The sequence below is a fragment of the Echeneis naucrates genome, chromosome 2 (assembly GCF_900963305.1).
Source record: "Echeneis naucrates chromosome 2, fEcheNa1.1, whole genome shotgun sequence".
NCBI classification, from domain to species: Eukaryota; Metazoa; Chordata; class Actinopteri; order Carangiformes; family Echeneidae; genus Echeneis; species Echeneis naucrates.
The window spans coordinates 12,609,584-12,633,537 of NC_042512.1; the positions used below are offsets into that span (position 1 = coordinate 12,609,584).

General features: G+C 42.5%; 2 protein-coding genes across 2 annotated transcripts; one reads left to right on the top strand and one right to left on the bottom strand.

Annotated features, from left to right (window-relative positions):
* Positions 1-799: 799 nt before the first annotated feature.
* On the bottom strand, positions 800-15,047 carry LOC115051470 (bile salt export pump-like). Its single transcript, XM_029514873.1, is given in 26 exon segments — positions 800-1,000; positions 1,455-1,601; positions 2,675-2,881; positions 4,240-4,437; positions 4,833-4,989; positions 5,920-6,161; positions 6,863-7,066; positions 7,436-7,597; positions 7,905-8,009; positions 8,135-8,305; positions 8,407-8,527; positions 8,823-8,892; positions 8,987-9,188; positions 10,038-10,208; positions 10,304-10,507; positions 10,934-11,059; positions 11,156-11,266; positions 11,361-11,474; positions 11,835-12,009; positions 12,081-12,205; positions 12,288-12,459; positions 12,540-12,673; positions 13,371-13,458; positions 13,606-13,901; positions 13,994-14,050; positions 14,952-15,047. Coding segments are annotated over 26 exon segments (4,056 nt in total).
* A 3,786-nt stretch (positions 15,048-18,833) lies between these two features.
* Positions 18,834-22,314, top strand: LOC115054272 (retinol dehydrogenase 16-like). The gene is made up of 5 exons (XM_029519418.1): positions 18,834-18,914; positions 20,261-20,575; positions 20,883-21,141; positions 21,234-21,397; positions 21,481-22,314. The coding sequence occupies exons 2-5, from the start codon at positions 20,263-20,265 to the stop codon at positions 21,702-21,704; spliced, it is 960 nt and encodes a 319-aa protein (XP_029375278.1). The 5' UTR covers positions 18,834-18,914; positions 20,261-20,262; the 3' UTR covers positions 21,705-22,314.
* The last annotated feature ends 1,640 nt before the right edge of the window (positions 22,315-23,954 follow it).

Genomic DNA, 23,954 nt, shown 5'->3' on the forward strand with positions numbered 1-23,954 from the left:
CAACACGCAGCTTTGTGACATACTTCCACAACCCCCAGGTGCCTGTTAAGTTTGATGTATTTTCCACATAAAGGTAAAAAGAAGAGATGGATCGCTGTACAGTGTAACAGATAAAACAGCAAAAAACAAACAAGAGAAATTAGAAAGGAAGATCGATCATCGTATTATAACTGTGTGCCGAATACAGAGCCAGAGCCAAGAAGGTATTTATCTTAGTTTATGTTAGCCTGCGGGTTTTTTGTGGCTCCTGGTTCTAACCTTTAAGCTAAGCTAACTCTGGTTTGAAACTCACATGGCCAATAAGCTCTTGTACATTTGTGCTAATAGAATATGGCGACTCAATTATCATTACAGAAGCATATAATATCAATAAATACAATCACATTTTCATCTGCTATGCAAGAACAGCCTCCAGGCAAAAGTGGCAGTGTAAAAAGTACAATATTTCCAGTGTAAAATAATATTAAACTGAGTTTTGGGATAATGATAATGTGAGTTAAGCTCAGTGAACTTTGGCATCTTTCTGAAATATGAATGGATTGGGTCAGACGCGATATCTACGGATAAAGAACAGCAAAAATAAGAGGAGTTTGACCTTAAAACATCACTACCACTTTCTTCATTAGAGGATCCCATCACAACAATAAATACTGTAAGTGATTTTTTTTTTTTTTTTTCCTTTTTTTTCCCCCCCACACGGTTTTTAACATTTTAACCAAAAGCATGACTCCAGTTTTGTCTTTGCTTGAGACTCAACAATAACACTCCTCACGTTCGCGCTGAAGTGAACGGCGAGCGGTTAGCTGATGGGTGCTCCCGTGGTCACCAGCTTGTAGTAGGCTCCCTTCAGGCCCATGAGGTGGTCGTGATCCCCCTTCTCGATCACGAAGCCCCTGGACATGACGGCGATGATGTCCGAGTTCTGGATGGTGGACAGGCGATGCGCGATGACGATGCAGGTCCGGCCCTCTCTGGCTTTGTCCAGGGCTTCCTGCACGGTCTGTCGCAGAAACACACACACGCACATGAAGCAGAGGCCTCAGGAGCCGTGCTCACTTCTGCCGCACAGCAGACGCACAAGCTTTCACAATTATAGCAATTTCACAATCGCATGTTGATGACTATCATTAGTATGTTCAAGTGGATGAGCATGTTGCAGAGGCCTCTTTGCTACTCGGTGTGATTCAGCCATTGGAGGTGAAAAAGCTGCTGCTCGGGCTCCAAGTCTATTCATCTTTAAGAGGCTCTGCTGCAGGGTCGGTGTGAACTGTGAGCCGCGGCTGATAATAATAGAGATGATGAACGATAATGATGCTAACGATAATAATAATTAGACAGGCTGCTCGCCTTGCCCTCTGCTCCCGGAGAAAACCAAGCAGGCAGCACTGAGACATGGGAGACCAGGCGTGTGGACTTAGTCAGAGGCGACGGACGCTTTGTTTCGTTTTCCTTACCTTCTCGCTCTCTGTGTCCAGTGCCGAGGTGGCCTCGTCCAGGAGCAGGATCTTGGGGTCACGAATGATGGCCCTGGCGATGGCGATGCGCTGCTTCTGACCGCGAGACAGCTGAGAACCCTGAGCGCCAACGTTGGTGTCGTATTTCTACAGCAGGAAGGCAGAAAAAAGTCTTTCTTAACTCATGAGGCACAAATCACGCTATTGGCATTAAATCCACATCCTTCGGAGAAAGAAAACTAAATGGGGGATCACGGTTGTAGTTTGTTCACTTACACAGTTTTGAGGCAACAGCTCAGTTATAATAAGCTTTTAATGACTTGACATGACGGTCACGGTGGCATCAGTAGTGCAGTCTCTTGAACAACAAATTGCTTTTTCATAAACTCATTAACTTTCCCCAGGAAAATGGATTTTAGCAGAGCTGATGAACCTGAAATGTCTCAGCTGTCCGTCATCAAAACACAACTCTATTTACGAACAACAAAAATGAATAAACAAAGGCAATTTAATGTGCATTTAAGGACGACCTGTTATTTTCAGCTCAGTGCAGATGAAGATGGACTCAGCACATAAATGGACAGTGACGCTGACGTTCAGAAGGACGTTGTAGACCAGGGGAGTGTACGTAAACACCATTCAGCCCCAAAACCGCATGAAGCGTGTCCACTCACTTTTGCATTTTTGAGCTTCACGTCTCTAAAACATGTATCTTGACAATGTGTCAGATAGAGCAAACATTGGAAATTTCAGATCAACAGATCAAGTGAAGACGGAGTCCTCGTGGACTCAAAAAAAACAAACAAACAAAAAAAAAAACTCAGCCACAATTTGGGAGCTAGTTTTTGTGTTTTGTTGTTGTTGTTGTTGTGAGGAGTTGTCTGCCTTTAGTTTTAGTCTGTTGAATCAGGTGTCTACGTTTTATCAATTTATTATGTTCTTTTGGTTTAAAATGAGTTGTATTTTATATCCATGAGATCAGTTTAAACTGTCCTAACTAGACAGATCAAACAAATTCATTAATCATAATCATAATATTTCCTGCATGAATTCTGCTTTAGTTTGGTTTGTTAGTTTAGAAAGCACTGTTTACGATCAAAGAAATGATGGATTGGCTCTTAATTTATTACCATAAGAGGCAAAGTGAGAACTGAGTCAGAAAATATATTCATATAAATGCAGATTCTATTTTGCTGACAAAGTTTGCACATTCCCAGTACCTCAGGAAGCGACATGACAAAGTTGTGAAGCTGGGCTTTCCTGGCAGCGTCGATGACTTCGTTCATGGTGATTTCCCGGGCGTTGTCGCCGTATTTGATGTTCTCTGCTATGCTGCAGTCGAACAGGATGGGCTCCTGGGAAACGATGCCAATCTTGGAGCGCAGGAAGGGCACGTTGACACGAGTCGAGTCGTGGCCATCAATCAGCTGCAGGAGGACATAAATTTGGCCATTAGTGGAAAGCAATCAAAGACTGGAAAATGCATTCCACGAAATGAGCTATCATCCAGCCATCTCCGCTGTAATTTCTCTGTGAAACATGCAGCGGTGATGCTGTCCTCCTTACACCTCAGTATGGAATCAGCACCACGCTTTTCCAAACCACTTTCAGCTCAATTAAAGCTATTTGAATCTTGGCAGTGATCGCTCGCTTTGCACAGAAGAAAACCTCTGTCCTGAGTTTTTTTTTTTTCTTTTTAATCCAACAGAAATGTCTGACTGATAAATGATCTGAAGAGATATGAAATCCCTCACTCACCAGATGCACTTGAATGTCCAGTAATTATTCTTTCACTTTGACTGATTAGCTTTTTCACTTTATACGCTGACATTCAAGGTACAACTGAACCTCCTACGAGTGTAAGTTGTGAGCAGATATGACATTTATTTCAAAATAAGATGGCTGACATTTAAAAAAAAAAAGAAAAAAAAAAAAAGGTCAGACATCAACTGAGTATTATAATGTTGGCTACTTTAAAAGCTAATCTCTCACTTGCACATTTCCTTGTTTGAATATACAAAAAAAAAAAAAAAACATTTCATTCACCCTTTGCAAGGAAAAAAAACAACAAATATGTAGAATATGTATGTAAATATGTAGAAGTGGCATTCCACTGTGATGTCAACCATCGATGTGAGCTGGCCCAGTTTTTTAATTTTGTTTTTTTTACTGAGTTCACACTCAGGACTGAGACCATAAACTCATAGTTGTGAGAAGAAGGGCCATTTTCCCCTAGATTTCAATACAAACATCCTTTTCCCACAAGAGGAGGGATGCCTATCAATAAGGTCATCCTCTAAGCTCATAAGGTTTCCTGCCAGAACCTCAAATTGCACTTTCATTCAGATTCAAATCTCATTTTTAACCGAATGAGGATTTGTATCAGACGATGCTCGACTCTTAAATCGCCAGAGAAGTCAGAGTCCTTCAAACACATCCTGTGTCCAGAGAATAGAGACGAGGGAGGAAGAGGGACAGGGAAAGACTAGAAGTCTCTAAATGAATCACTCCTGGGTTATTTTTCAGAATGTATTTCAGCTTTTTTTTTTTTTTTGCAGAAACTGGGATTCTTTTCAAAAGTCTAAAACATACATCCAGTCCATTTCAGTTATGAATGTGTTTTATATGTAAAATTATGGTTTGAAGGATTATTATTATGATTATATATGTGTATGTGTGTGTGTGTGTGTGTGTGTGTGTGTGTGTGTGTGTGTTTATGAATACATATAGTTTATAGCAGGATGGTGTCCTTGAATCACAGTCAGTGTCATGGCGTCCTACTCACCACTCTGCCATGGTTGGGATCATAGAAGCGCTCCAGCAGCTGCACGCTGGTGCTCTTCCCACAGCCGCTGCTGCCCACGAAGGCCAGCGTCTGGCCGGGCTTCACCGACACATTGAGCCCATTCAGGACTTGGATGTCTGGCCTGGTGGGGTAGGTGAACTTGCAGTCAATGAACTCGATGTTCCCTTGAAAGTTATCCTGGAAACAAAAGGAGGGGACAAAAAGGAACACAAAGGTCAGAACAGGAGTGTGTGTGTGTCAGGACGCCCCCTTGTGTCCATTAATGCCGGCTTGCACTTTGATCCCATGATATGGGAACAATCATCTCATGCTGCGTCTTTTCTTCTAGTGATCTGGTATTTTCGGGAAATGAGTCATTCTTTTTTTGGGATGCGCGAGAGATAAAAGGACCCACAATCCCTTTCTGCCTCTTCCTTCCATCTATGCAGCCCTCTTTCATGACTGATGTAAAATTAACCAGGAGAGCAATAAGACTTTTCATCTGCATTCCCCTCTGAATCCTTCTCAGGGGGAAGAGATTCTCATTTTTCACGCAGTCAGCAGCACCCATCTAGAATAACATGCACTCATACCCATTTGTCTCCTCTGTCGCTGTAGACGTTGATCTGAGGCACGCGGTCCAGCAGCTGAAAGAAACGTGCAGCAGAAATCTTGGCCTTGGCGTAGTCAGGGGTGTAGGAGGAGGCTCTGCCCAGGGCCGTGCCGCTGGTGACGATGGCTGAGATCACTCTGACAGGGGAAACCAATGTAGCGTCACTTACAGCAGTTTATTCCTCCTTTTGTCCCAATCTAAGATAAGATCTAAGATCATTTTTACCAAAAAATGACTCTGATTTTGAAAGAATGATTTTGTGGCTCCATTTTCAGCTCAAAATTGACGCCGTTCTTATCTGCTAGTGGCAGCTCCAGCTTGTATTGGACTGCACAGAGATGAGATAGAAGTAGATTCCCCTGCCCCAGCGGGGGCTTTTAGTCAAACCGCCCCCTACTGCCTTCCCAAACTCCCACCGTCCATCAGCATCAGAGGAAACCTTCTTAGTAAGTACAATCCTGCATAAACTGCCCAGAGTCACCTATCTGGTCCACATGAAGAGATGATATAATGCCATAATGTGCAAATAACAGAGGCATGCTAATTTCTTATTTGCAACTGCCCTAGTGTCCCTTCGGCTTATACGCAACAACACGCAATTCTTTCTGAGGTATTTGAACCAGAACTGACTGTCTTCAGGCTGAAATGAAATTTCTTCAAATGGAACCTAAGCTCACTTTGCAAAGCTGTATAATCGTCAGCAAGGGCCTGATGGCTACAGAAAGAGAAGAGTACAGTTCATGTGAGCAGGCTATGAAGTTGAGCTCCTCACTGTTTTCGTTTGGAGGAGAAGCTCCCTACGTCGCGCAGCATCACAGAATATTTATATGTGGTTTATTTTCCGCTTTTATCACAGCAGACAGCAGAGAGACGACAGGGAATGAGGAGAGAGCGAAATGGGGAGGAAACAACCTGCAGCAGTAGAAGTTCATGTAAATGTAAAAAAAAAAAAAAAAAAAAAAAAAAGGAAATGTCTCCTTTTCAGAATACACGCTCGGAGCCAGTGATGTAAACAGCAGCAACGTCCAGAGGCAGTGCAGGTGAGCGCCTCGCTCTCCCCTTCTCACCTGAACACCAGGCTGAAATGAAGCCCCTCCTGTCGCACCAGGTAACCTCCAAACCTGTAGGAGGCCGAGTTGGTCAGGAAGATGACGCACTGGGCGAAGCCGTAGCAGGCGCCGTACACGTTGGCCTTCTTCAGGGCCGCTTGGTACGGCGCATCGAGCTGGGCCTCGAACATTTCCACAAAATTCTTCTCCTTCCCCAGACCGGCGATGGTGCGGATGTTGTTTAGGGCCTCACCAGAAATCTGTAGAATATCAGATTATACATATATAAATATATATATACAAAAAAAAAAAATGAGCCAGACGGTTGAAGCTGCTGCTCACTCTTATGTGTTTTTAATGTGCGAAGAAGGATGGTCTATAGATAAAGCACTCTCCTCTTATCTACATCCCATTTTATGCTGCTGCAGTAAGCCCATTTCCCCTCATAGGGATCATTTCACTTTCAGCTAATCCACTCTATTTGGATGGGTGGGGTTTAGTGCATCAGGATAATTAAGATAGTGTAAAGGAAGTTCGCAGCAAATGGACTTTTCGATACTTTGCTCTTTGATTTGAACTTTGTCCCCGTCACTGTATTGTCCTTGGTCTGTTTTTTTGAATCAGATGTGCTTTGCAGCATCATGTGTGGGCCCCCAGTGGGAAATTAGCCTCACAGCATTAGCTCCGTGACCAACGCACCAAATTATAGGAGGCTCTGTATAAATAGCTTTTTTTTTTTTTTTTGTACCTCGGATCTTGGCCTGTAGGTTTTTCCTCAGTGGGTTGAGAAAGATGAAACCTGGAGCCTAAAGACTGACGCCAAGCTTTTCTCTTATCTGTTGTCAGTAGATAAATCACCAAGATTATTGGGATGATGCTCTATAATCCCTCACCCAGAGTCTGAATGTTGCAGCTTTATTGTTTTCTAACTAGAGACAGAACAGGAGCCATGATATCGGACCTGCCCGGCTGCTTCCATGGCCTGCTTGTCCTGCTTGGCGAAGCCCGTCAGCATCTTGGCCTGGAATCCGCCCGACAGAGCGATAAATGGCAAGAAGCAGAGGATGAGCAGCGTGAGCTTCCAGCTGAAGTAGAAGGACATGATGATGGCGACGCCGATGTTGGTCAGAGAGTTGACAATCATCCCGATCTGCGAGCCCGTGGCCTTCGAGGGCGAAAGACACAAAGGTAGCAACACAAAAGCCAACAGGATGGTGTGTCTGTGTGCACGTCCTTGTACAAGTCAGTATGTTTTCTTGGCATAAAAGAAATATTACACAATACAACACTTGTTAGTTGGGAGATCTGGGAATGGCTGTTTAAGTATTTATTGTATGAGGTTACTGTTCTACATTGACAAAGAAAATTCAACTTAGCTTTCACCTCTAAATTTGGAAAAAAAAAAAAAAGATTCAAATATCATTTTAAATAAGGTGGAAAGTTAAAGGAAACTTTTTCCTTTTTCATTTTTCTTGTCAGGCTGGAACCGTAATTTATCACCATATTTCTTTTTTACTCGGGGGCTGGAACTCACCCCCTGAACTTGAGAGGCATCAGTTGCCAGGCGTGTGGTCAGAGCTCCGGGGCTGTTCCTGTGATCATCAAACCAGCCGATCTCTTGGCCCAGCATGGCGTGAAAACCAAACCGCCGCAACCTGCGGGTCAGTAGCTCTCCAGACTTGGAGAAAGCATAACCCTGGAGACATGCGCACAAAGTATTTTTTTAATAAATCCATGATAGCAACTCAGTGATCTTTGGTACAGCGTAATGTGTCAGTAATCTCTGGAAAATTGTTTTTGTCGACACCAAAACCTCCAGGGAGTCGGAACTCATGAGGTGATTATAAAGCAGCTCCTCTGGAGGATGTAGAAGTAGGCATGAATTTATCTAAATAAGAACTGTATTTTGTGACTTTCCCCTAACCTTGAACACAAATTTGGGGGGGGGGGGGGGGGGGGTGCACTGCAGCAGTCAGTCCTGTTAAAACAGACTCCCACTCTACCTGCAGCATCTGGGTGAAGAAGGAGACCACACCAACCATGACGAAGAACATGCAGATACTATCAATCTCCCTCCTCTGAGCCACTGGATCTGTTACCGAGAAGGTCTGCACAAACAAACACCCACGCAGTAAGAAAAACATGAGCCCCGTGCATTGAGTGGCTTTTAAAATTAGCTTCATTTTTTTAGAAAAAAAAAAAAATAAATAATAATAATCTCATTGGACTTTACAGCTAAGATCTGACTGAAGAGCAGAGAGTAGACGGGGTTCACGCCTCCATTTATTGCGGCTCCTAAAGATCCAAAAAGCATGTAGGGCCACTCGGGTATGTTGTACTTCAGGATCCGGGCAACTGGGGCGGGCTCCACCAGTTCGTCGTCCTCCTCCTCTGGGATGGCATTCTGGGCATGCACAGAGACAGACGTGTTGGAAAGAAGCATCTCAAGAAATATTTAGTGGTTTTCACTCCAAAAGCGTCAAATGATTGCCGCCGAACAACCACCTTGGATTTGTCGGCCTGTGAAACGGAGTAAGCTCTGGGTCCGAGCTCCCCGACAATGGGGACTGAGGACTCTGGAACCAGGTTGGACAGCTGGGATCGGGACCGCTGGCGGATCGAGGACCTGGAATAGGAAAAGCGGTTTCTGAACCGGCTGATACTGATACTGTAGTTGCACCTGTTGCCTCCTCTGTTGCTGCACTGTGGTTTAAAGTGTCTCCAAGTGTCGGATGAAGTGTAAGAGGGCAATTAAGTGAGCGATGGTTCTGGTTTTAAGAGTCAATTTCAGCCACAAAATGACTGCCTCAATAATCCAATTAAGATGCTCATGCAGAACCACATAAATTGATGTTATACACAAGTAAGCAAATGAGGAAGTAATGAAGAGCAGGGGGCGATGGGATGTGGTGGTGTTTTACCTGAAACTGGCCTTGTAGCTGCCTGCTCTGGACAGACTGCTCCTTTGTGGCTCCTCTTCTTTGTCAGCCACTGATGGAGGAAAAAGCAGATGTGATGGGTGATAAATCTCAGGTCCTTCCAGTTTCTGTGTTTGATTGATCCGTCTGGGGAAAGTTGGACCTACTCTGTCGGGCCTTCTCGTTCAGAGCCTTGTCTCCTTGACTCTGCAGGGTCACCAGGGTGAAGTAGACCCCCTTCCTCTCCAGCAGCTCGTTGTGTTTGCCCCTCTCCACAGCCCGGCCGTGCTCGAAGCCCACGATCACGTCGGCGTTCTTTATGGTGGACAGGCGGTGAGCGATAGAGATGGTGGTGCGACCCATGCGGACCTGAGGCCAAATCAGATTCATGCTGGTGTTAAATTCCTGCCGGTTTTTAATAAAAGCTGATTACGGCTCAGCATCCAAACCATCCCTGATGCAGAGCACGAAGGAAAGTCTTTCACTTTAAAGCTCCCCAAGTTGAAGCAAATGTGCACAACCTGTTAGGACTTCTGTTCTGTTCTGTTATACAGTCCCACACAATCAGAGGAGAGGATCAGCTCCTCTTTTTCTGAAGGAAAAGTAAAACCGCCAACATCCCTCTTTTTGATTAGCTTTGTCTATGTATCCACGAATGTTCAGCTGGTCTGTATCTGCAAACTGCAGTCGTTACATACCGGCCTCAATCATAAAAGAGGAACCGTTCGATAATAGTGGTGAACCTTCTGTCAGTAGTCTCAGGTTTCCTTCACTGAGCTCATACCTCATTAGGTTTTCTCTCAAATTGCTTCCTTATTATTTAAAGAGGGGTTTATAACCTTGTCCTTCTTCCCCAGAGATTATCTTTTAAATGGGTTCTAACTCATTTCTTGTTTTCAAACTGCATGTTTTCTTGCTCAGTGGCCTCTGATGGCCCTTCATATTTCGCAGTGACTATCATTTAAACCTCCCAAAGCATCTATACAGTTTGCTGCTGTTATCCTCAGCCTCCACCTAAGCGATGAGTAGTCTTTTACTGCCTGCATGCGAGGCATTCAGGGAACATGTGTAAATAGTGCTATCTGCCCCTCAAGAGGCTTTTTAATGGCTATACAAATGCAGAGCCATTAGTTCTTCCCGTTGGCGCCTTTATTGGAGCAGGATTGTCCGTTTTACTGAGCCTTTTTCTTTGCAGTAAACACAGATGGTTCTACTCACTTTATCCAAGGCTTCTTGAACTACAGCCTCACTCTCGTTGTCAAGGGCCGAGGTCGCCATATCCAGCAGCAGGATGCGGGGATTTCTGACCAGCGCTCGAGCAATGGCGATTCGCTGCTTCTGCCCTCCGCTCATCTGACCGCCACCTTCCCCCACCAGGGTGTCGAATTTCTGTCAAATGTCAAATTTAAGATAACGAATTTTGAAAGTTATTTGGGTCGTTAAAGCTGAAGCCCTTATTTTCTGGCTCTTCTTTGCTGCTCCACCTGTGGCAGGTCCATGATGAAGTTATAGGCGTTGGCCTCCTTGGCAGCAGTGATGATGTCGTCCATGGAGACGCCGGGCCGACCGTAGCGTATGTTCTCGGCGATGGTGGTGGCGAAAAGAACGGGTTCCTGCTCCACGATGCCAATCAGGGAGCGCAGCCATTGGATGTTCAACCCTCTGATGTCGTGGCCATCCAGGGTCACCTGAGACGGCAGGTAAAGAGAGCAGGCAGTTTGTTTTTTTTTTCCTAAAATTGATGGATGATGCTATTAAAATACCTTTTTTTTTCCTTATGCAACAATGCCTGAAATGATAAGGCTGTTAGTCTAAAAGAGCCTATTTCCTTCCCAAGAAGCAGATTGAAATAAGAAAGTAAAGCAGTGTAATTCCAGTGGAGGTGAAAAATGAGGCTGTTAGGATCCATTGGCTGAATAATGAAACAGATTATCATGTACTCCTATAACCCTCAGGGGATGGGTATTTTTGAAACTACTGGAATAATCTTAAGAAGGAGGAGGTGGCAGCTTGTGTGTTGAGAGACTCAGGAGTTGACAGAAGGAATGAATCACAGCAAATTACACTCGAACCTCTTGTGTTTTTCGGTGCTTTCGACCACATCTCGGACTCACCATGCCCTCTTTAGGGTCGTAGAAGCGCTGGATGAGTTGCACGGACGTGCTCTTCCCGGCTCCACTCGGACCGACAAAGGCCGTGGTCTCCCCGGACTTCACTGCAACACTGAGCCGGTCCAGGATCTGAGCAGAGGGGACACAATGCCGCAACTGTGTGATGCTGAAACTGTTCAAACCAAGTTCTGCCCTCGTAATACTCAATCACAAGCTATGTAGTACCTTGACCTCGCGCCTGGACGGATAGAAAAAGGTCACATTGTGAAACTCGATGTCTCCTTTGACCCTGTCCAGCTTGTATCCGGCCTCGGACAAACAGTCAATCTCCGGCTCCTGACAGAGACACATTTCAGAAAAATATGGTTTCCTGTGAAGCAGGCGAGAGGAAAAAAATCTTCTAAAATTTGATATCATTATGCGTCCTCACTCTGTCAATGGTCTCGAAGATGATAGTGGCGGCGCCACGGCCCGCAGCAAATGCCTCCAGACACGGCGATGCCTGCCCCAAATTCATGGCTGCAATCAGAACGCCAAAGAATACCTGGAATACACAGGTCAAAGGTCAAATTACACTGGCTGCAAAAGCTTTCCAGATAGACATTTTTCTTCAAAGCAGGAACTGCTAAAGGAGAATGGTGATTTTTGGTTTGGCTTGGTATTTTCTCTTTCAAAGCGGAACTTTAAAAAAAATAAATAAATAAAAATAAATCTTGTCCTGTTTTTCTGCATTTAGTGGATAACAAAAGGGAAAGAAAGGAGAGAGTGGGTGTGAGAAAATGGTCAATGTGATGGGTAGGAAAAGTAATATTCTCCCTCTCATTCCTGTGGAGAGTCAGTTGGGACTGCAGTGAACTGGAACAAAAAAAAAAAAAAAAAAAAAAGACATATTTTCTGATGATACCTGCAGCAGAGTTCCTGGTGTGTACTCGTCAGTGTCCAAAACCAGACTGGAGCCATACCAGAAGGCCAGACTGTAGCACAGGAAGATGACCAGCCACATGTATCCAGTGAAAAAGCCCATGATCAGACCCTTCCTGATGCCCCAGCGCTGAGCTGAGATCAAGTTCCTGTCGTATCTGCAGGGTGAGAGGAAGCTCCGCTCAGCTCTGCAAACGTGAGGAAAACCTTCACGTCGTGCACTTTTTACCTTTCCACTTCTTTTTTCTCTCCACCAAAAGCAGCCACCGTCCGGATGGAGGACAGGACCTCGTCGGCTACGGCTCCAGCTTTAGCGTAGGCCTGCAGCTCCATCCCCGTTAGCTTGGCCACGAACTGAAATCCAAGGGGGGCAAAGTCAATGGAGAGGAGATGGTGGCGAAGAAAAGTCAAATCAAGAAAGCCAGTCTGGCCTCACCAGAGCCATGAAGCCAGCTCCTATACCGATGAGGGGACTCGCTGCAATAATGACGAGGGTCAATTTCCATCCTTTCACAAAGCCAACGCAGAAGCCACAAACAAAGGTGGTGAAGCGCTGCAGGAAAATGGCAACTTGATCCGCGATGGCGTCGTTGATCTTGTTGATATCGCTGTAATACAGATAGTACCACTCTGAAACACACACCGTGAGGAGACCCACGCCACCAATGTCAAGAAATTTCCCACTCACTCTGACATCCGAGTGTTGAGCTCGCCGACCGAGGTGCAGTCGAACCAGCCGATCTCCATCCTCATCACTTTGCCGAAGTACTTGCTCCTGATGAGCTGGATCTGCCTGGCTGCTGCCGTCACCCACAGGGAGATCTGTCAGCGGGGGGGAAAAAAAAAAAAAAAAAGATGCTGTAAAAGGGGTGGATCAGGACCACGACCTCTGACCTCCTCGACATGATGATCTGCAGCATACAACTGAGCCTAACTATTGTGTTGCATTGTGGGTAATAAATATTAGCATTTTAAAATCAAGCCAGAGTCATGTTTGTTCCAGTGTATTTATTTACTTCATTTTGGTGTGCATATCTGCTGCAAATTTTGTTTCCTCAAAACCTAAAAAGCAACTTGTGAAACTGCCACCAAGTCAACATGCTCTGAACAAACAGATCTGATACACAGTTGTGAAATGTTAAAGTCCCAGTCCATGAAGAGAAGCCTCAGTGCCGTCGCCTGCTCCCTTGACTGGGCACACACACACACACACAAAAAAAAACAGATAGAAATAAATCAAAATTTGCAGTGGGGCTGTAATTAATGAGGGGTATAAATTTTAAGGCACTTTTTATGGTCTGTGGGAAACAGCCTGAAAGAGGAGAGCTGATCATTTGCTCGGGATCTCACACTATGCAGTTAACAACATATTAAACGGAGCTTGTTGGCAAAATACCCAAGGCAGCAGGAAGCGGATTTGGGGATGTTGCATGATTTTCCTTGAGGGTTTCATCGGAGGAATCAAATCAAACTATGTTATGCTGATTGAGAATGGCGTAAAATTGCATGAAAGACTAACCTGAAAGTATCCCAGCAAGAATACAGCTGCTCCAATTCCAACATAATAGATGGCAAATTTTGTCATTTCATATTCGATGTCAAGAATCCTGAAAGTCACCAGCATACAGTGAATAAATCAGGCTACAAAACTTGATTTGCTCTTAAACATCTGTCTGAAAGCTTTAATATTGCATCTTACGCTATATTTAATGTTGATGAAAGCCCATTTCGTGCATTACTCACAAGCCACTTACCCACAAGTCCTGTTTCTCAGCGGTATGAGCATCTCCCATGTTGAATTGTTCATGACGCCCCAGCCGGTTTGGTTGGGGTTCAGCACTTCGGTGTAGTTTTTCTTCCACTGGATAGTGTTGTTGACGCACTCCTTCCTGTCATCCCTCAGCTCGTTGAGCTCGATGTCGTACTCGATGAAGGTGTCGGTGAGCAGGCCGAACACCAGCAGCATGAGGGGCTGGGCCGAGCCGTGCAGCACGGCGCACACGCTGCCTGCCACCATCATCAGCACCTCGTTGCACGTGGCAAAACGGAACTGGCAGGTGTGGGACAAACATTAGGCATCAGGCGGACCAGGACTCATTCTTGGTTGTCTCATTGTAAAAATTGAGTAAAAATGTGTTTTACCAGCTGGAAGAAGCCAACTCGTATTGCTGGCTGCTCCGGATTTCCCTTTGCTCTGTTGAAAAACAGAAGGCCAATCAGTTCATATATGAGGTGAATTTAATTGAGTATCAAAAGACTCCGTTGCCATATTTCGCTCACTTCTCCTCCTCCTTGGCCGTCACGTTCCTGCATTGAAGAAAAGAGAGCACACACTGAGCTGCAAGGAAACACTTCATAATCAGGCTACAAAGGACATGTTTAAGAAATGCATGATGATTTAATGCATGATTTAGAGCTGGATGTATAATGAATTCCTGCTGTTCATGATTAATGCATCATTATGCCGCTATAGCTTTATATCATTAGTTGGGCCTTAATGGTTCATCAATTAATGATTTCAATGGTCAATTTGTTTTAAGGAAAATGAGCATGTATGAAGCACAAACACACAGTGGAACTTATTCTGCACTGCGTTGGCCGCAACCTGGATTGACCGTAAATGCACGTCTTTATTCTATATTGTGACTTGTTTTTGTTTCGTTTATTTGCATGTTACCTTAAATTATCACGCATTGTGGTTAGAAAATTAACTACCTAAAAACACAAGCATTTGTAACCTGAACATACTGTGTGAATTTAGTGCCACAAAAAAAGAGAGAGAGAGAGAGAATTTATCTTTGACCTCAGCTGGAATTAAAAGACTTGAACACGCATGAACTGCGCATCGATATTAAAATACCATCTCTATTAGTGGGTCTTTGTTTAATATTTCTCCAAAAATCCTAATCTGTTTTATTTATAAAATTTTATATAAAACTCATCAGTTATAGGTCCAAAATTAATGTCCAAGAAAAATGGCATCAATTCTGACAAAAATATTGTACTCACTCGTAGAAGACAGCTGGTTCTGCAAAGCAAGAATTGGAAAAAAAATGTGTCAATAAAATAAATAAAAAGCAGTGTTTTAAATTGGAGAATATTTCTTTTAATTGGATGTGTTACCATTATGCTCGTAGCTTTGGTTGTCCTGTCCCAGTCTTTTGATGCTTTGCAGTTTTACTGATCCAGTCGGCATGTTGACTCATCTAGTAGAAACAAAGAAAAAGCTCATTTCAGATGTTCAAAAGCAGAATAATTACAACATGAAGGCCTTGTCAACATTTAAATCTCACTAGCAAGCACGTTTCTTCCTTTTATAAGCCGTCACCCACCTTTTGAGGTAACATTTCAAAAACAATCTTTCGCCAATTTGATGAAAGTGCTATAAACCTACCTACGCGTTTCCTTTTAAGAGACAATTATCCTTCTTATACTTGATGGAATTTGATCATCACTTCTTAGGAAAGGAATCAAGGGAAATTAAAGCAGCTGCACTACAAAGTCACCCAAATCCAGTATCCTGACTCTCAGCTGTGATGCCCCTTGGTTGTAGTTGTGGCGCTTGGTACAACACAACACTGTACCTTTTAGGTGCATTGCACGTGCTCTTATTGAGCAGCATTGGGCTTGGCTGGAACTCGGGGTCAGAGTGTTTTGTTTGAGGGTAAGTGTCCTGTCGGTTTATGCTGTTGGACGGGGCCAGTGACCTTGCCAGAGCAAACAATTTATACCGACAGAGAGCCTGCACAGCATGTGGATGGCAACCAGCTGAATGCAAGTGATGTATTCGCAAGTGGCAGCGTAAAATGAATGTTATGCAATGTTTTCCAAAGAAAATGATACAGATTTTAAATTGTTCTCCAGTGATTCGCTGAAGAGGAAGCCTTGAGTAAGGAAAGATAGAAAGGTGGTCGAATTAATTATTAACTCAATGTAAATGTTTCCACGGTACTCTTAGCTTGTGAGTAAGAAGCCTGATTTAACAATGGCAGATGGGTAAAGGACTTTTTTGACTGTGCAAAGTCAAGTTTACTTAGTTTATGTCTCCAACAAATCTTTCGATAGAGCTAGAGCCTTTATAAGGTCTTTATTAACATCAAGATTAATGGGATTTGAGTGAGACCAGAAGTTTTAGTGAACAGTTCTCCGATTCCTTCGAATGCTGTAGTGGACTGGGAGGATTGATCTCCAGAGAAGCAATCCCACTAATACAAAGTGTTTTACTGACTATCAATACCTGCATCAATACACCAATCGCAGCACTTGCCTAAATATTTCCATCTGTGTTTCTGTATTTTGGAGTTTAGTCAAGAATTCACATCATGAGCGTTTGCTAATTGGATTTAAATCTGTTTCGTTTCTTTAAAAAAAGGCATGTGATTATGTGATTAATGCAATGGTAATTTGTGTTTTTCCCTTTTGTGCGAGAAAATGAGTCACCACAAACAACTGAAAGTGTAGTGTTGATCCCAGTGCTCCAAAAACCAGATTTTGTTGTATGATTGTGTCATTGTTGCAACAGAGGCACTTTAATGTATCCAGAGCCGCCCACCCTTTTTACACTGAGTGTTTACTTTGCATTACAAAATGAATCTTTATGGCTGAACTTAAAGTTCAAAGAAAAAAAAAAGTAATTATGGTTTTAGGAATTGTCTAAGTAATTATTTCATCTGATTTTAGATTCCCCAACTGTTAATATTAATGAGGCTTTGAAATAAAAAGATGTAGACTCTCCAATGGGCAGAATTCTTCATTCGCCATTTAAAGCTTTTAGAGTTTGTTGACGGTTTTTTTGCTTTGACAAAGACTCTGTTAAAGACTCAGGAGAAAATAATCTTTTCATAAACGTATGCTTAGTTAATGTAACATTCGTGTTTGACTGAAAAACGATTCTCTAAATAGGAATCATCATCTTGATTGTTCAGCAAGTGGAACTATATGTGGCTAATGTTAGGATTTCTGCAAAAGTAGTTTTGCGGCTGTCCCATAATGTCTCCATATTTAAACCTGAAATCATTGTTTAGAATTGTTGAATAACATAAAATATTGAATTATAAACCTTATAGGCTTTAAAGCAGCACATCTGCTCATAGTTGTAGTTTGAAGCTTTAAACGTGTGTGCCTGATTTGAGAATTGGCTTAAGTGTTGTGACATCTAAAAATACTGCACTCGAGGTTAATGCCCTTTTTCCTGCTCAGCTTCCTCGTCAGCCCATTATTTTTCACACTTAATCTCCAATTCAGCTGAGAAAAATCGCTGCAAGTTTCCAACTGATGTGAAAAAAGTGCCTAAATTAGACAAATTCAAGTTTGTTTTTCAATTAATTTAAAATGAACAACATGCTTGACTTTTTCCTAAACCGTATTAACTTTGAGAGAAATGTCTCCCAATTGTTTTGGGGGAAAAAAAAAACCTGACAAGAAATTAATTAACATTCTAACTCAACAACCAGTAATGTTTTCTGAAATGGCGAAAGGTTTGTTTATGTCTCTTAAGTTCGAAAAACAGGAACAAAAACAGCCTCGGATAGGTTAGATCCTGAAAATCTGAGAAAGACTAAAAAGGCTTCATTTTTATCTGGAGATTAAAGTTTTTCTATGTGTAAGAAATTATCCCAGCTGCTATTTCTATAGCCGAAGAAATAAGTGAGTGGGCCTGGATTGCTGGTGCATGAAAACAACTTTGATTGCTCCACGGTGGGAATGAACTGCAGGTCAATGACTGCTGCCTTTAAGAGCTTTCAGGAAACAACCGAGAGGAGGATGATGAGCATATATCCATGATGAAGGTTCAGGTTATTCTCACAATTTAAAACCAAAGAACTGCTGTTTCTGAGAAATAAAAAAAAAGTTCCCTTTCAGCCTTTTTAAGCTACAAATACTGGATACATCTGGTGTATACAGGAGTTTGAATGTTTGGTGACAATCCTGGCCAAGCCCTCACAATGCGATTTACAAACAGTGATTGGTATGCCAGAGCTGGAGAGGGGCAACAACCAAACTGACAGAGATGGAGTAATTTACTGCCACTGGAGGAAAAGCCAGCAAAGTACTCAAGAAAAGTTTCTGCAAAAAAAAAAAAAAAAAAAAAATTAAAAATTAAAAAATGACAGTGTCAAGGAAAAAGGCAGCTTTAATAAATAGAAAAGGTGTGTTATACAGATCTATCATCAGGAGGTTGACAGCTTTATTCAGGTCAGACCTTCAACTATTACACCAGTGGGAACGCAAGCTTTAAAAAATAGCTTGGTGTGTCATTTATCTTTTTTTTTTTTTTTTTTTTTTTTAATCATCATTATTTCAGCTTCTGTTTCGATTTAGTCTTTTTTTTTGTGTGTGCTGCTTTAGTTGTGTTTTTGCAAAGTGCCATAGACATAAAGGTTACAAGGCCACGGATGAGCGTTGTCAATGTAAATGAAATTGTTCTGTCATAATCAGAAATAATGAAACCATGAGCTTGTCACTGAGAAGCTGCAACAGCGGACTGCTTGGTTTGGTATATTCTTTTGTCTTTAAGCTTTGCAAGCATCATATGTTCATATTAACCATTTTCCAACCCATTTTTTATATTAATTATTGGAAGAAAGACTCAAAGTCAGCACTGGCACAGCATGAAATTAATTATCAAACAACACTTCTGCCCTCTGGTGGCAAAAATGAAAACTTCTCGGTGCACATTTTCTAAAAGACGAGCCTGACTGTGAGGACATGAGGTCCCTGCAGTTCTTCCGGCTGCACCAGGCAGGATGTTTGGAACAGAGACAAGCAAATGTTGAACTCTCTGTCATATTTCGGTTTGAAATGTTTGCTTTTCACTTTATGTTAATATCACAAAAAACGCAATGTTGATTTTGGAAAATAACTTTGCACATGGGTAAAAAAAAAAAAAACGAGCGAGTTGACTTTGGGGCCAATAGATGGCAGCAGTTCCATTTCCTGTCCTGCAGGCTATTTGACAGCTCAAGTGTTTTAAACCTTTGGGGCTGGGTGGGGTTTGTTCTTCTTTAACAGCATAACACTTCACATTCAGAGGAAGAAGCCAAGAGGAGTCTGGGCTCAGCAGGTAAGACCTTCAAGCGCTGGACGTTTTTTATAAACGGGAGGTCGAAAAATGACCTGACAATGACTGAAAGAGGCATTTTATGGCTTTAAAAAAAACAAACAAACAAACAAACAAAAACCCACCCAGGTTAAGTTTATCTACAGTAGTTTAAAACGCGTCATTCATGTATATATGAATATATGAATATATGAATAATAAATTGTGAAAGTTTGATTTTCGCAAAAATGGGGGTCATTGCATTTTGGAACCAGCTCAGCTCAAAGCTGAAATAAATTTAAACCAGCTGAGTGAGCCATGAATAGCGTAAGTTTTTCAGTCAAGTTTCAACAGAAGTTACTTTTGAATTGAAGGGGACGAAGTACACAGATGAAGTGCTTGAGCAAATCGATCAATAATCCCGAACAGATGTGACCCAGAAAGGGAAAGACTGTTGGAGCAGTCGAGGTATTGGAGGACGTTTTTTTTTTTTTTTTTTCCCAGGTTGTTCGAGTGTTGCACATTTACAGAAATGACTAACTGTAACTCATCCTGTTGAATATTAAAAAGCCTGTTAAAATAAGCAAGGGGCATGTTCAAACGATTAAAGATTGAATAAATGTGCGAGAGAGGAAATGCTTCAATTTCTAAACTCTCTGGGTTCAATCGGGTTTATGAGCCTGATGAGCGCTCTCTTCTGCCAAGTTCAAACTAAACTGTCCATAAATGCAACACAGATCTGAAAATGCAGTCACTGCTTACTCTCCCGTCTTGAACGCGTTGCACTAGCTATCTCATTTTTCAGAATGAAAAAAGGGTTAGTATTCAGTAAAAGTATTCTTACTACTAGTATTTTTATAGTATTTTAAGTCAAAAAATAATGCTTCAACACAATATTCAACACAATATTCAAGTAAATGCACTTACTGTCCAAAAGTGGCATCAAGCTGTCCAAAAGTGTGAATGTGACAAGTAAAATTTGACAATTAATTGTGCAGTAAGATAGAAACATGGGATCTTATTTTGAAATCCCCAAGGGGCAGTAATTGAGTCGATAAAGATCCTTTTTTTTTTTTTTTTTTTTAAACAAAAAGGTAAAATAATGAGATTTTTTTTGGATTGTTGGAGGTGGAGCAATGTTTAGTAATTTCTGACATTGCTGAATGAAGGGGAGGGGATGATAATAGAAAAAGAATTAAAATGAAGAGACATTTATCCTGAAATGTAATACAGCTAAAGGTTAAGTAAGATAAGATGGGAAGCGCCAAACAAATTTTGTAGCTTATTGACTTACGACATTGTGTAATGATGTATTGCAACATACTGGCTGACTGAACTCAGTGAGAACTTTTCCCTCTCTGTTCCTGCAGCCATGTATCTGTACTTTGTGGGGCTGGTTGTTCTCTTCTACCTTTACCGGTGGATAAAGGAGCTGCCCAGAGTTCCTGACAAAGGCAACAAGTATGTCTACATCACGGGCTGCGACTCAGGATTTGGCAACCTCCTGGCCCGTCACCTGGACAAGCAGGGGTTCAAAGTGATCGCCTCGTGTTTCACCGAGAAGGGGGAGGAAGACCTGAAAAAATCCTGCTCTGGAAGTCTGACAACAGCACACCTTGATGTCAGGTCTTCGGACAGCATTGCCAAAGTTGCAGCAATGATCAAGGACAAAGTTGGGGAGCGCGGTGAGTGACAACCAAACTGAAAGACATTCATTTCACCTTCAGGGTGAATTATATCAACTTTTAGGATCACTGACTTTTACTTTGCTGTGCTTTAACGCAGCATCATTGAGACCAGTAGATAATTCACCATTTTTAATATGTTGTCAGCATAATTTTTGCCTCTGGTTTGTGGTTTGTTAATGAGTTCAGAATTAGACATTATTTAATACCAATTTCAACTCCACCATCATCTAAATTAATATCAACATGCTTGAAATTTCAATTATTGTTTCTTTTGACCAGATATCCTTTGTATGACCCTCTCCAGGTTTGTGGGCTGTGGTGAACAATGCAGGCGTGGCCACTCCCTCTGCCCCGTGTGACTGGCTGACGGTTGAGGACTACAAGGGTATGCTGGATGTGAACCTGAACGGGGTGATTGCAGTGACCCTGAGCGTCCTTCCACTAATTAAGAAGGCCAGAGGACGAGTGGTCAACGTGGCCAGCGTGTTTGGGAGGATCAGTGTTACTGGAGGCCCGTACACTGTCTCTAAGTATGGTGTGGAGGCTTTCAACGACAGCCTCAGGTGAAAGATGAACTCACACAATTAAATATTTGTCTGTATGTTACCATGGTGTATGGTACACAAGCACTGACAACATGAAATGTTTTGCACAGGATTAATATGGCACCTTTCGGAGTCAAAGTTCTCTGCATTGAGCCGGGTTTCTTCAAAACGAACGTTACTGATGGCAAGCTCCACACTAAAACTGTCAAAATGCTGTGGGAGCGGCTGCCTCAGGACGTTAGAGATGACTACGGACATGAATATATTGAAAAGGGTTAGTGTTGATTATCTCTTTTCTTCATTTATGCCTTCATTCTTAATGACTTTTTAATTGAATCCACAAATTTTCCTTCCTAGTAACGGGGATTGTGACAGAAAAATTATCCAAGCTCAGTGACAGTGATCTGATGAAGGTGGTGAGCTGCATGGAGCACGCCGTGTCTGCTGTGAGGCCTCGTTCTCGCTACTCCCCGGGCTGGGACGCCAAGTTATTCTGGCTGCCTCTGTCATACATGCCGAGCTGTGTCTCCGATTACATCATAAATATGGAGGCCATTCCCATTGCCAAGCAGATAAAATAAATTCAGCTTTTAAGATTTATATGTGGATTTTTTTATCTGTTTATTGTATACCTAAAGCTTTATTCCATTTTTACTTTTGATATTCCACATTTGACTGCGACATGACCCACAGACAAAAGGAGCAGCTATCCCTCCTCTGAAGAATGAAAAATTATTGCTCTTTCAAGGCCACCTTATCTACAGCCAGATAGAGCTCTGTTAAGTCCAATGTCCTTTATGATATGTGTGTGTGATCACTTTACTTGATTATCGAACACAAAGCTATGCTGCTGTTGTGCTGTTTTGTCAAATTCCAGATTCAAATAGGAATGCAATAGACACTACTGTCTTTAAATTGGATTTTGAAAGTTAAATACATTAGCCAATCTATCCAGGTTATATGGAAGCAGGTTTTAACAATCATGTCACTGTTGTAACTAAAGCTGCTGAGAAAACTGCTGCACTTGACAAGGTGCATGTGATAAGAAATTGTGGGGATTCTTCCTCAGGACCAGGTCCAAAAGTTTTATTATTATTAGTTACTGCAAAATTATATTGAATTACAGAGTCAGAGTTTTCCACCATTCTGGGCATTTATTTGTGATTTGTGTGCAAATAAAATGGACACTGATAAAGTGATGTTGGATTCTAAGTCTGAAAATAGTCTCCTTACTGTAACAAAGTCAACACTCATATTATTAAATGAAGAAAATTGCGCCATATGAGTGGAGCTTACCAAACACATTCAAATACAGCAAGTCCACACTGCCATGGAGTCTGAACAACTCGGGTGATTGAAATGAACCCATTCAATAGACCCTTTTCGCAGTGACGTCAGACAACTTCCGTTATGAAGCGAAGCAGGGTACCGCTGCATCCGGTTTGAGCCTTTTCAACTGAAGATGTGTGCACGCAAGACAGCACTCCCCGAAAACTCAGCGTATTTTCTAAAGGTAAGATCGAGATGACAGCATTTCTTTTGTGGTGTTTGTCATCTTCACTTCCCTCGGTGTCGTTAGCCACCGTTGCCGTTAGGTAGCTGCCTTGACGTGGGAATGTAACGGAAAGGTATGCATGCTAACCGGCGAGCTAACAAGCAGCAACTTCCGCACAACATGGAGGATGCCGCGCGTCACGGCTCAGCAGCTCCTGGCTCAAAGACTTCCTTTTAAACGTACTCGGCTAAAGCTGGAGATTTCCACGTCAGAGAATGGCAAAGTATTTGCTGAGGATGAACTGCTAAACTTCTTATCTGTGCAAATTAAGAGTCAACATCACGATGAAATCGTGTTATTGGCGGTGAGCACATTTGATTCAGAGGGGACTGAAGCCTCTGAGGGAGCCTTGTTTGAACTGTTTGAACCACACAGAGATGCATTTCCTGTGAAGGAAAGCACAAAGATGTCAACAATGTGAAACTTTGCCTTAGGGTGTTGAATGAATGTGGGGACAACATTCCCAGATCTGTCTCCTACTACTTGGATTAATTGCCGCCAGTCACCTTTACAAGCATGGATGCTTCTTGCCTACTCAGGAGGATGGAGCAGCTATATGCTGAAGTAAATGTCCTGAAATAAGCAGCCCAGATCCAGACTGATGTGTGTGCGAGCAGCTTCGTATTGACACTGAGCAAATTCACCAGCGGGTCGCTGCAAAGGAATGCAGCGCTGGTGCTGCTGTTTTTAATATTACACAGCCAGGGGCTTCATCAGATCCTGCCAGAAGGGATGACACCAAGGAACGGTGGTGGTGCTGTACCTATCATCGGGATTGGTGATGTGAGTACCATCAAAACTGTTAAGACAAAATTAGTGAGTGTGTTTACCACCAAATTCTCTCCAGGCATAGACGCTGAAACTCTGTGTGTATCTTAAAAGAGAAACTCCGCCAAGATGTCGTCTGCCAGAAGATAAATGCTGTGCACAGCAGAGTTGGATCAGGTGGGCAAAAACTGAACTCCTTCCATCCACAATTTGTTGGTGTATGAATTCATTTGTAAATTGTCTGATAACAAAGCTTGTGGCATGGATGGTATTTCTGCTGAACATTTGAAAAATGCTAGCTTGAGGTTACCTCCTCTTTTGGCTATCACATTCACTGGTTTTACAATCCATGGTTTATTAACAGATTCAATTTTGTCTGTGTTGCTTGTTCCAGTTATAAAGGACAAAGCTGGTAAAGTTGGGAGAATGGATAACCATAGACCCGTAGCCTTAGCCAGTGTTCTGTCTAAAACCATGGAAAGGGTCCTGTTGGATCGAATATCTGAAA